Source organism: Amblyraja radiata, chromosome 27 (genome assembly GCF_010909765.2).
Source record: "Amblyraja radiata isolate CabotCenter1 chromosome 27, sAmbRad1.1.pri, whole genome shotgun sequence".
Lineage (NCBI taxonomy): Eukaryota > Metazoa > Chordata > Chondrichthyes > Rajiformes > Rajidae > Amblyraja > Amblyraja radiata.
In genome coordinates this window covers 732,168-745,972 of record NC_045982.1, presented here as the reverse complement: position 1 = coordinate 745,972, position 13,805 = coordinate 732,168, and the positions used below count along the sequence as shown (strand labels likewise).

Sequence of the window (13,805 nt, the reverse complement as noted above, 5' to 3'; positions counted from 1 at the left end):
TAGCATTCATTCATTAGTAACTTCATCATTTGAATCCGTCTGAAGAAGGAACCCGACTCGAAACATCGTCTGTCCATTCCCTCCACAGATGCTGCCTGACCCGCTGAGTTCCTCCAGCACTTTGTGTTTCTTGCTGAGGATTTCAGAACCTGCTCTCTCTTGTGTCTTCAACTCCCACTTCATACCATTCTTGGCAATGCTGGACATGACGCCAGGTTAAACTGATCTCCTCAGCCTGCACGTGATCCATATCCCTCCATTCCCTGCATCTCCATGTGCCTATCCTAAAGCTGCTTGAACACCACTGTAGTATCTGCCTCCACCGCCAGCCCCGGCAGCACATTGCCTCTGACGCTGGTCAACTGACCATTAGCATGGGGTAACAAACAATAACAACATGTTTTGCCATTGTTACAAATTGTGACGGGTAACCCCACCCCCCCCAACACACATACACATACACACATACACACATACACACATACACATACACACATACACACATACACACATACACACATACACACATACACACATACACATACACACATACACATACACACATACACATACACACATACACATACACACATACACATACACACATACACACATACACACATACACATATACACATACACACATACACATACACACATACACACATACACATACACATACACACATACACATACACACATACACACATACACATACACATACACACATACATACATACACATACACATACACACATACACACATACACACATACACACATACACACATACACATACACACACATGCACATACACACATACACATACACACACACAGACACATACACACATACACATACACACACATACACACATACACACATACACATACACACATACACATACACATACACACATACACATACACACATACACACACACACACACATACACATTCACACATACACACATACACACATACACACATACACATACACACATAGCCGGGGTGTACAGTTTGTTGGAGGGAACTGCAGATGCTGGTTTAAATCGAAGATAGACACAAAGTGCTGGAGTAACTCAGCGGGACAGTCAGCATCTCGGGAGAGAAGGAATGGGTGACGGTTCGGGTCGGGTGCTGCCTGGCCCGCTGAGTTCCTCCAGCATATAGTGTCTATGGCCGGGATGTACAAGGCCACTTTGAGTCTCGCTGCACAAGTGGATTTTGATTGAGCAGTTTAACATGGGCATCCTGGCTATTTGTCATGGACTGAAAGTTCTACCAGCACAGAACTTCCTAAACCCCCATAAACACCGGCGTGATGTCCACTCTGATTTAAATGTCACACCAGATAATTAGAGGGAAATGAGGCAGACTGATACATAGTGACCTAGACTGGGTAACAGACTGATACGTACAGTTATCTAGAATGGGTAGACACAAAATGATGGAGTAACTCAGCGGGACAGGCAGCATCTCGGGAGAGAAGGAGGTGACGTTTTGGGTCAAGACCCTTCTTCTTCAGACTGATGAAGTTATCTAAGAATATTTGTTTTACTTGTACTATAGTGGTGGGTTTGTTTGAATAGTTTTGCATTGTAAATAGTATTGTAAATAATTGAATCAATCTATTTTTGGTTTATAAATAGCAAGTGTGGTGCGTGCTGTGAACCAAAGATATATGATCTTTGCTGTGAACTACCTGAACCGTTGTATCAAGAGTGAAGAGTGCATAATTGTCATGTGGTTGTGGGTGGAACCGTGGACTTGACGCATACAACCGAGGCACCAGACAATGAGGACAAGCCTGTGTTTCTCTCAGGGCCACAGGAGGCCAGTTAACGCAGTGTCGTTCACAAGTAAGTAAGTACGTTTATTGGCCAAGTATTCACATACAAGGAATTTGCCTTGGTGCTCCGCCCACAAGTAACAACATGACATACAGTGACAGTTACCAATGACTCAGAAAATACTAAAGATTAATAATAATAAAACATTAATGCTTCTAATTGATGCTGGTGTGGGACGGAGCGAAGAGCAGCCTGCAGCGTGGCACACGCACCCACATCTCTATATTTCATCTTGCAACCACTGATGTTCCCACTTTGATGATTACAAACATTTCCAGTTCCTTTGAAGCTTCTTTCCTTTAGCTTCTTCTAGTGAGTTGGTTTAATTTGTCAAATCCAGCAGAATTTATTAACCCGAACAATAAAATGTTATTATATTGCACTGAGGTGGGAATTATGTCAGCAGATGTTAAGAATGATGGACAAATACATCATCTCTTCTGGTTCCAGTTAAATCTATAAATCCTGGTGCTGTGATGGGGCGTGTATATTGCTGCTCCCTGTCTGTCTGTCTGACACTAATCCTGGGCTGCATGAGATAACACTCAGCCTCATGGCAACCATGAATATTTCAAAGATCATCCTTTATGGGGTTTCAAGTCCAGGAGCTGAGAGATTGATTGAAAGATACCCAGCTTGAAAACAGGCCCTTCGGCCCATCGAGTCTATGCCGACCATCGATCACCCGTTCACACTAGTTCTATGTTATCCCACTTTCTCATCCACTCCCTACACACTGGGGGTGATTTACAGAGGCTAACCTGTAATGGTGGCACAGCAGGTAGAGCTGCTGCCTCACAGCGCCAGAGACACAGGTTTGATCCTGACCTCGGGCACTGGCTGTGTGGGGTTTGCACGTACCACCTGTGACTGCGCGGGTTTCCTCCGGGTGCTCTGGTTTCCTCCCACATCCCAAAGGTGTGCGGGTTTGCAGGTTAATTGACTTCTGTAAATTGTCCCTAATGTGTAGGGAGTGGGATAACATGGAACTAGTGTGAACGGGTGATCGATGGTCGGCATGGATTCGGTGGGCCGAAGGGCCTTATTCCATGCTGTATCTTTGAAGCAATTAATTCACTGTCTAAGGCAGCATCTGCGGAGAGAGACTGAGGCATGGTTTCCGGTTGGTGAAAACGTTTATCTCTGTTTCTCTCTCCACAGATGCTGCCTGACCAGCCAAAATGGAAAATATATTCAGTGGATATTTTTAAGGCAGAGATAGACAAATTCTTGATTAGAACGGGTGTCAAGGGTTATGGGGAAAGGGCAGGGAAATGGGATTAGGAAGCACAGATCTGCCATGATTGAATGGCGGAGTAGACTCGATGGGCCGAATGGCCTCATTCTACTCCGATAACTTGTGAACTTGTAATTTTACACCATTCTTATTTAGGGCTTGTGTGTGTGTGTGCTTGTGTGTGCGTGTGTGTGCGTGTGTGTGCGTGTGTGTGCGTGTGTGTGTGTGTGTGTGTGTGTGTGTGTGTGTGTGTGTGTGTGTGTGTGTGTGTGTGTGTGTGTGTGTGTGTGTGTGTGTGTGTGTGTGTGTGTGTGAAGGCGGGCAGTTTGACTGACACCTCAGGGAGTGGCGATTGAATACCACGTCCACTCACAGTATGATGTGTCTCACTTCACTGCCAGTGAAGGAGCCACTCAGTCTAACGCTGGGAAGTGTAAGTGCCGCTCCTCGTTTCACCAAAGCTTTCTGCACAAATTACACTGCAGCTCTCGCCCAGACTCCTGCATTTTTAATAATATTTTAATGTAAAATCACATCAGCATTGAATGGGGCGAGTGGACTTGTCAAAGATTGCCACATATTGATCTGTGCTTCATCCACTGTGACTCATGCATCATGCTCCGTTCATTAATTGCACTCAGACAGAGCCCACACTGCAGCTTTCTGTGTGCAATGTTGGTGGAGGTACTTATTTCATCAGTGGAGTGGATGATACAGAACACTGTGGTCTACCTGTGTAAGAAAGAACTGCAGATGCTGGTAAAATCGAAGGTAGACACAAAATGCTGGAGTAACTCTGTGGGTTAGGCAGCATCTCTGGAGAGAAGGAATGGGTGATGTTTTGGGTCAAGACCCTTCTTCAGATATGCTGAAGAGGGGTCTGAAGAAGGGTCTCAACCCAAAACGTCACCATTCCTGCTCTCCAGAGATGCTGCCTGTCCCGCTGAGTTACTCCAGCATTTTGTGTCTACTGTGATCTACCTGCTGGACAACACTTACCAAGGGGATTATCACCTTGGTACAGAGGTGATGGACCAGACCATACCTGAGCTGAATGAATGAATGAATACGTTTATTGGCCAAGTATTCACATACAAGGAATTAGCCTTGGTGCTCCGCCCGCAAGTGACCACGACATACAGTGACAGTTAGGATTGACATATAAAACATGAAACACTGCTACTGCTGGAGGTGTAATGCATGCCCTGTGTCAACCCACACTAACTATTCACTTCCCACTCGAACGGCTTCACGATAACATCTATGGTAATTTAATCAAAAAGCTAAAATGCCACGGGTGATTGATACAAGTAGATGGCATGCTGGAAAACTGGGTCATTTTGTTCTCCCTTCTGCTAAATCTCTCAACCTCAATTATTTAGAAAGCAGTGCCAGTCGGCACAGTAATTTGTGATGCTGAGTCAACACTTCTTTCATTCAAGAGCCGACAACGTTTCAAAAGTAGAAGGTGAGGTTCCAACAGCATGCGGACTGTAATCCTGTCACAACCGTGACCTCCAGGCTCAGGAACAGCTTCTTCCCAACAACCATCAGGCTCTTGAACACTGCACAACACTGACCTCAGCAACTGTGATCGAACGCAGACTGTGTCTGTGCTTGCTCCAGGAACCGTGGTTTTGTACTGTTATAGTTGGAAGGGATGACACAAAAACATCTGTGAGCGACGGGGAGATGGAGGGGGAGTGAGGTTAGCGGATGAACCTTGGATGGGGTTGGTAAAGGCCAATGGGTCATTGACTTGCTTCCCTGGAGACAGCCCTTTGTGAGTTAGTGATGCTCTGAACTGTAAACGTTTCTTGTTGTTTGCTGTTCCTTCTGCTGGGTCTGCAGCTCGGAGGGGAAGCTTCCCCACATTAGCTCCACGAAGCAGAGTGGCAGGCGTCAAGTCTTTCAGCTGTCAGTGGATTAAGTCATAGAGTTATGCAGCAGAGTTATACCAAATGTGTAGGAAGGAACTGCAGATGCTGGTTTAAACTGAAGAAAGACACAAAATGCTGGAGTAACTCAGCGGGACAGGCAGCATCCCTAGGAAAAGGAATGGGTGATGTTTCGGGTCAAGTTCCTTCTTCGGATATGCTGAAGAAGGGTCTGAAGAAGGGTCCCGAACCGAAACGTCACCCATTCCTTCTCTCCAGAGATGCTGCCTGTCCCACTGAGTTACTCCAGTATTCTGTGTCTATTTTCAGTGGAGAGTTATATCCTTGTGACCATCAAGTGTGTAGGGTCATTCAGCGCAGACACAGGCCATTCGGCCCAACTTCCATGCCAACCAAATGCCCCATCTAAGCTAGTCCACATTTGGCCCTTATCACTCTGAACCTGTCCCATCCATGTTGTGAAGGTCCCTGCCTCATCTAACTCCTCTGGCAGCTCGTTCCATTCACCCACCCCCTTCTGTGTGCAAACAATTGCCCCTCAGATTCCTGTAAAATCTTTCCCCTTTCACCATGAACCTACAGTATGTCCTCTGGTTCTTACTCTGGGTAAAATAATCTGTGCATTCACCCTCTCTATTCCTCTCATGATTGTGTACACCTTTATAAGATCACCATTCATCCTCCTGCTCTCCAGGGAATAGCGTCCCAGCCTGCCCAACCCCCCCCTGTAGCTCAGGGCCTCGTGTCCTGGCAACATCCTTGTAAATCGTCTCTGCACCATCTCCAGCTTAGCATCATCAATATAACATGATGACCAGACTGAACACAATATGAGATGTGCTGCCTGCCCCACTGAGTTACTGCAGCATTTTGTATCTACCTGTGACTTAAACCAGCATTGCAGTTCTTTCCCACACAATATGAGATGTCCCAGTGTATGTGAGTGGGATAGTATAGAACTGGTGTGAATGGGTGATCAATGGCGGGCCAAAGGGCCTGTTTCCATGCTGTCCATCTAAACCAAACCAAACTAAACTACGGAAGAAGGGTTTCGGCCCGAAACGTCGCCTATTTCCTTCGCTCCATAGATGCTGCTGCACCCGCTGAGTTCCTCCAGCAATTTTGTGTACCTTCGATATTCCAGCATCTGCAGTCCCCTTTGAACAAACTAGACGAGATGTAGATTGAGGCCACCTGATGAGGGGGTAGTTTGTGAGATGATTCCCCCCTCCCCATGGCCAAAGACCCAGGACAGATGTGATTGAACCCAGGAGTTGTGCGGGCCACGGGAGGAGGTAACATGGGCACCAGACGCCAGGAGACTGGAGATAGTTAATGTAGCTTCGTAATTTAGAATAAGGCAGGTAGATAGAAGCTTTAGAAACATAGAAAATAGGTGCAGGAGTAGACCATTCAGCCCTTAGAGCCAGCACCGCCATTAAATGTGATCATGGCTGATCATCCATAATCAGTACCCCGTTCCTGCTTTCTCCCCATATCCCTTGATTCCGTTAGCCCTAAGAGCTAAATCTAACTCTCTCTTGAAAACATCCAGTGAATTGGCCTCCAGTGCCTTCTGTGGCAGAGAATTCCACAGATTCACAACTCTCTGGGTGAACAATGCCAGGGGATAGGAGTTACGAATATCATCAATAGTTAGTGTGGCTCTGTGTGGAGCCATCCTGCCTCAATAACTTGATGGAGTTTATCGAGGAGGTAACTAAGAAGATTGTTGAAGGCAGGGTGGTGGATATATATGGACCAATTTTTACCAAACCTGCAGACCCGCACGCCTTTGGAGTGTGGGAGGAAACCGGAGCACCCGAAGAAAACCCACGCAGGTCACGGGGAGAAGGGACAAACTCCATACAGACAACACCCGTAGTCAAGATCCCACCCGTGTCTCTGGCGCTGTGAGGCAGCAACTCTACCGCTGCACCACCGTGCCGCACAGTAATTCTATCTTGTTTTGACAAATAAAATAACCATGAGATTGTTACATTTATTTCAACTTGATTTTCAATATCTTCATTTATTTTTCTTAAAATGTTGATCTGAGTTGTACGTGTAAAAGTCGGACACGTTGCAGTCCACGGGCGCTGGAGTGCCAGTGTCTGTGGCTGTATCCAGCACCAGCGACATTCTACAGCAGTGCGGGCAATCGACAGCTCAGCAGTGAACACTCCCTGTCTCAGCATGTCCATCGCAGAGTACAGATCCACATTGCCTTTCTGAGCCCCACATCACAGGACATTCACCTTGTTCTCAATCTCCCCGTCACCAACACTTCATTGAGGCTTGGCTGTAACACCCTGTGGCCAGGAGGATGAGAAAGGTTTAGATGAAGCAAGGTGCGGGAAGGAACTGCAGATGCTGGTTTACACCGAAGATAGATACAAAATGCTGGAGTAACTCAGCGGGACATGCAGCATCTTTGGAGAGAAGGAATGGGTGATATTTCGGGTACAGTCCGTTCTTTAGACTGAGAGTCAGACTTCAGATCTGGACAAGGGTCTCGACCTGAAACGTCACCCATTCCTGCTTGAGAGATGCTGTCTGTCCCACTGAGTTACTACAGCTTTTTTATGTTTACTGGAACAACATGTGACCACCAAACACCAAACACAACATCAGGTCACCTGATTATTTTATATATTCATTAATTGCTGGTTCACTGTAATGTGATCAATAATTCAAGCGGTTGGCGAGGCTTGGCATTCCTTGGGTGTGATTCTCAACAAAGTCCAGCACAATGCTTCCCACTTCCCACTGAGGGGGGCCCACATTGAAATTACGTTTCAACTCCAGCATTTGACGGCACTGGGCCTGTACTCGCTGGAGTTTAGCAGGATGAGCGGGGGACCTCATTGAAACTTACCAAATAGTGAAAGGCCTGGATAGAGTGAATGTTGAGAGGATGTTTCCACTTGTGGGAGAGTCTAGGACCAGAGGCCATAGCCTCAGACTTAAAGGATGTACCTTTAGAAAGGAGGTGAGGAGGAATTTATTTCATCAGAGGGTGGTGAATCTGTGGAATTCTTTGTCACAGAGGGCTGTGGAGGCCAAGTCAGTGGATATTTTTAAGGCAGAGATAGATAGATTCTTGATTTGTACGGGTGTCAGGGGTTATGGGGAGAATAGAGTTAGGAGGGAGAGATAGATCAGGCATAATTGAATGGTGGAGTAGACTTAATGGACCGAATGGCCTGATTCTGCTCCTATCACTTGAACTTGAGGTCCACAGGAACTAACCCTGTGACCAACACGACAATAGGCCATTGATAATTGTATATGTCCATTCATTGCTGGTTCACTGTCATGCGATCAATAAGTGGCTGGAGAGAGCAGCTATCAGTGTTTGTTGCTGCCAGAGGCAGGATCGGTTGCAGCCACACGAGGGGCAACATTGTCCCCCTGGGATTCGGACTAGCTTGGGGGGTGCAGGTACTGCTGGTACATCTGCTGAAGCCACATCTGGGTGTGGGGATCAGAGATGTGGTCTGGAACCTGATGATCACATGCCCAAGGAGTTTCGTTTTTAGTTTAGTTCAGAGATACAGCGCGGAAACAGGTCCTTCGGCCCATCGAGTCTGCGCCGACCAGTGGTCTCCGCACACTAACACTATCCTACACACACACACACACACTAGGGACAATTTTACAATTACACCAAGCCAATTAGCCTGCAAACCTGTACGTCTTTGGAGTGTGGGAGGAAACCGAAGATCTCGGAGAAAATCCACGCAGGTCACGGGGAGAACGTGCAAACACCGTACAGACAGCGCCCGTAGTCGGGATTGAACCCGGGCCTCTGGCGCTGTGAGGCAGCAACTCTACCCGCTGCACCACCGTGCCACTTGGGAGCAGTTTCTGAACCTTTGTCCACAAACCCATGGCCGTCAGAAGTTGGAGCTGGGCTGCTGCTTAGTTTAGAGATACAGCATGGAGACAGGCCCTTCGGCCCATCGAGTCCATACCCACGATCGATCACTCATTCACACGAATGGAGGAATATGGATCACGTGCAGGCAGGGAAGATCAGTTGAACTTGTCATCCTGTTCAGCACGGACATTGTGGGCCGAAGGGCCTGTTCCTGTGCTGTACTGTTCTATGTCTTACCTCAATGTGGTGTGTCCCATCTTCAGCGATGATTTCATCTTCAATAACTTCAGCCGCTCTCTGCAAGAGAGAGGTATATGAGCATCAGAGCCTGGCCCCAGCCCAGGGGGCTCCTCCTGTCTGGGAGGAGAGGGAGAGGGAAGGTGTGAGAGGGGAGGTGAGAGGGGAGGGGGAGGGGAGGGGGAGGAGGGGAGAGGGAGGGGGAGAGGGCAGGGAGGGGATAGGAGGGGAAGAGGAGGAAGCGGTGAGAGGGAGGAGGGGGAGGGAGAGGGAGAGGGAGGGGAGGGGGGATGGGATGGGGACAGTATCAGACGTCAGGGACTGGGTTGGGATGTTGGGGGGTGCACTGGTTGGTAGTTTGGTGGAGGGCCAGGTGAAGGAGTCACTGCCAAAGGCCACACAGGGGGAGGTAGGACATTGTTGCATCAACATCCTCTCTCTTGCCCCCCTCCCCATGTTGAGGAGAGGGTGGGCATTAACGTGGGCATCGGTGCTGGGTCTGGAGGGGCCAGGAATCATCTCCCACCTTGTCGACCGGCAGCTCCACCTTCGTGTTTTCATCGTCCGCGATCTCCAGAGCTCCGTGTAGCTCAGCTCGTTCCTCACTCACTTTGAAAACACTCCTCACCCCTGGCGAAAGGAACGTTTAATAAAGAAAGGCAGCAGTTAATGTACCAACATTGGAGATTCCTCTTATACAGCGTACGGAATAATCCACACCACACCGACAGAGAGTGGTCAACACTGGCCCGCACCGGCCCAGACCGGCTCACACTGGCCCACACTGGCCCGCACCGGCCCAGACTGGCTCACACTGGCCTAGACTGACCCACACCGGCTCACACTGGCCCACACTGGCCCGCACCAGCCCAGACCGGCTCACACTGGCCTAGACTGACCCACACCGGCTCACACTGGCCCACATCGGCCCACATCAGCCCACACTGGCCCACACCGGCCCGCACCAGCCCACACTGGCCCACACCGGCCCGCACCGGCCCACACTGACCCACACTGGCCCACACAAGCCCACACCGGCCCACACTGGCCCACATTGACCCACACCAGCCCACACTGGCCCACACCGGCCCAGACTGGCCCACACTGACCCACACAAGCCCACACCGGCCCACACCGACCCACACAAGCCCACACTGGCCCACACTGACCCACACAAGCCCACACCGGCCCGCTCCGGCCCACATTGACCCACACCAGCCCACACCGGCCCACACTGGCCCACACCGGCCCACACCAGCCCACACTGGCCCACACTGACCCACACCAGCCCACATTGACCCACACCAGCCCACACCAGCCCACACCGGCCCACACTGACCCACACCGGCCCGCACCGGCCCACACTGACCCACACAAGCCCACACCGGCCCACACCGGCCCAGCACCGGCACACATTGACCCACACTGGCCCACATTGACCCACACTGAACCACACCGGCCCGCACCGGCTCAACTGGATGTACAATGTGTGTTAACACCTTAATCCTATAGGTATCATTAAAATGTTTAACTTCATAAGTTCTAGGAGCAGTAATTGGCCATTCGGCCCATCAAGTCTACTCTACCATTCAATCACGGCTCATCTATCTCTCCCTCGTAACCCCATTCCCCTGCCTTCTCCCCATAACCTCTGACACCCGAACTAATAATAATCTGTCAATCTTAAGATACAGGAACAAGAAGCAGCCAGTCGCACAGCTGTATTTATGTATGGTCTGACCTGATCTTTCATTTGCTTTTAGTTTTAGAGTCACAAGGTAGAAACAGGCCCTTCGGCCCATTGTTTAAGAAAGAACTGCAGATGCTGGAAAAATTGAAGGTAGACAGAAATGCTGGAGAAACTCAGCGGGTGAGGCCATTGAAGAAGGGTCTCGACCCGAAACGTCACCTATTCCTTCGCTCCATGGATGCTGCCTCACCCGCTGAGTTTCTCCAGCATTTTTGTCTACCTTCAGCCCATTGAGTCTGCGCTGACCAACAATCCAGTTCTATCCTACACACACCAGGGACAATTTACAGAAGCCAATTAATCTACAAACCTGCACGTCTTTGGGATGTGGGAGGAAACCCACGCGGTCACGGGGAGAACGTACAAACTCCGTACATGTAGCGATCGCCCCAGATGTACCAACCACACAGCCAATGGAGAAAGGGAACTAATTCACCCCAGGTTTGTAGTTTAGTTTGGAGATACAGCACAGAAACAGGCCCTTCGGCCCACTGAGTCCACCAGTTCCATGTTATCCCACATTCTCATCCACTCCCACTCCCCACACGCTAGGGACAATGTGCAAATTAACCTACAAACTGCACGACATTGGGATGTGGGAGGAAACCGGAGCACCCCGAGGAAACCCACGAGGTCATGGGGAGAACGTGCAAACTCCACACAGACAGCACTTGTGGTCAGGATGGAACCTGGGTCCCTGGCGCTGTGAGGCAGCAACTCTACCCGTTCTAACGCTCGGCGTGAAGAGCTGGTCTTGCCTTTGTTGCCGCCGGCCAGTGATTCCTGCACCGTGCGTCGTTTCAACTTCACTTTCACCGGCTTGGCGAAGAAGATGGAGCTGTCCGCCGGCAGAAGAACGCTCTTCCCTCTCCTCCCTCACCGGCTGTGGGCGACACCAGGACCCCCGCCTCTGCCGCCCCCATCGACTGCACTCTACGCTTGTCCAACTCCTGCTGGGATTCAATCAGCCCCTGGTTTAATACAAGATCTAACACTGGGCCTGAAGACGGGTCTCCACCCATTCCTTCTCTCCACAGATGCCGCCTGTCCCGCTGAGTTGCTCCAGCATCTCTTCATCTTAAAATGCATTTGATCATTATATTGTTATTTACGAGGGTGTTGCCAGGATCCGAGGGCCTGAGCTACAGGGGGAGGTTGGGCAGGCTAGGGCTTTATTCCTTGGAGCGCAGGAGGATGAGGGGTGATCATGAGGAGATTAGATATCGTGAATGCACAGAGTCTATAACCCGGAGTGGGGGAATCAACAGGCCTTTATACGAGGGCCTTACACAGAGGGCCTTTGCATGAGGGGCCTTTACACTAGGTCTAAAGATGGGTCCTCAACCCGAAACATCACCCCGTTCCTTCTCTCCAGAGATGTTCCGCTGTGTTACTCCAGTGTTTATGTCCGCCTTTAACACTAGGTCCCTTTACTCCAGCCTGTACTCCAGGCCTGTACACAAGGGCCCTGTACTCTAGGCCTGTACTCCAAGCCTGTACTCCAGGCCTGTACACAAGGGCCCTGTACTCTAGGCCTGTACTCCAAGCCTGTACTCTAGGCCTGTACACAAGGGCCCTGTACTCTAGGCCTGTACTCCAAGCCTGTACTCTAGGCCTGTACACAAGGGCCCTGTACTCTAGGCCTGTACTCCAAGCCTGTACTCTAGGCCTGTACACAAGGGCCCTGTATTCCAGGCCTGTACTCCAGGCTTCTCAGATCTCTGCAGTAGCCTCATGAGCAGTGGGTTGCTGGGGGGGATGGGGGAGCTGGGTAGAGGGGTAGTGGGCGCTGTCACCTGCACTGACCCAGATGTTGTTCCAGTTCCCCATAGCAGCGACCCTTCTCATAAGTTAGGGCAGGCTGTGAATTATCAGTGAGGAGTGCGATTGTCCCGAGCTGGACAGGTGATTACAGGTGATTACAGGTGATTACAGGTGATTACCTGGGTGGGTGAAGCCACGAGCGCTGAATCACTCACTCCATCTTGGGAAATGGCGCCCTGTTCACACCGAGAAAACAATCCAAATACAAACACTCACAATGACGTATTAATACCGATCAATAATCCTGGTATCAATCACTTACTGCTCAATGACCTCCCAGCCCTCAGTGGTCAGTTTCTCCAGCAACCCTTTAAACATTGATTTTACTGCTCACTAAGTCTGGATGTGGAGAGGATGTTTCCACTAGTGGGAGAGTCAAGAACTAGAGGGCACAGCCTCAGAATTAAAGGAAGTTCCTTTAGGACGGAGATGAGGAGCAATTTCTTTAGTCAGAGGGTGGTGAATCTGTGGGATTCATAGTTACAGAAGGCACTGGATACCGTCAATGGATCCTTTTATGGCAGAGATAGATAGATTTTAGATTAGTACGGGTGTCAGGGGTTATGGGGAGAAGGCAGGAGAATGGGGTTAGGAGGGAGAGATAGATCAGCCATGATTGAATGGCAGGGTCGACTTGATGTGCCGAATGGCCTAATTCTGCTCCTATCACTTATGAACTACAGAAATGCTGACCGAGGCTCACATGTAAAGACAGAGGCCAGTGGGAGGAGAGGGGGGGGTGGGTGGGAGGAGGGTGGGAGGATGGTTGGACATTGGTGCTGGAGGGTGGGTGGGAGGAGGGTGGGTGCTGGGTGGAGGGTGGAGAGTTAATGTGACACTGTTGTTGTGTAGGTGGGTGGGTGGAGATGGGTGGTGGGTGGGTGGGTGGAGAGTTAATGGGACACTGTTGCCGTGTGGGTGGTGACCAATGCCCTACATGGGATGTTGCAACGCCAGCACTCTCCGTCAATCCCGCCTTGTGGATAATTAGAAAATGATACTGTTGAAGTTGTGGCATTGACTGACATAAAGACGTTTGTTATGTGTGTGGTGCCATTAAACGTCCAAGGGCAGTGCTATTGTTGTAGACTCACTCAGCCCAGTTACCCCTCAATGCAAGCTGATG

At 49.8% G+C, this 13,805-nt stretch overlaps 1 protein-coding gene across 1 annotated transcript in view; it reads right to left on the bottom strand.

Moving 5' to 3' along the window:
* Positions 1-8,992: 8,992 nt before the first annotated feature.
* Positions 8,993-13,805, bottom strand: part of dcdc2b (doublecortin domain containing 2B) — a 20,492-nt gene continuing 15,679 nt past the window's right edge. Inside the window, exons 5-7 of the mRNA XM_033044755.1 lie at positions 9,949-10,119; positions 9,632-9,743; positions 8,993-9,165 (exon numbers count right to left, since the gene is read on the bottom strand). Of these exons, the coding sequence (XP_032900646.1) occupies positions 9,046-9,165; positions 9,632-9,743; positions 9,949-10,119 (403 nt within the window). The 3' untranslated portion in view covers positions 8,993-9,045. The remainder of the gene's footprint in view (positions 9,166-9,631; positions 9,744-9,948; positions 10,120-13,805) is intronic.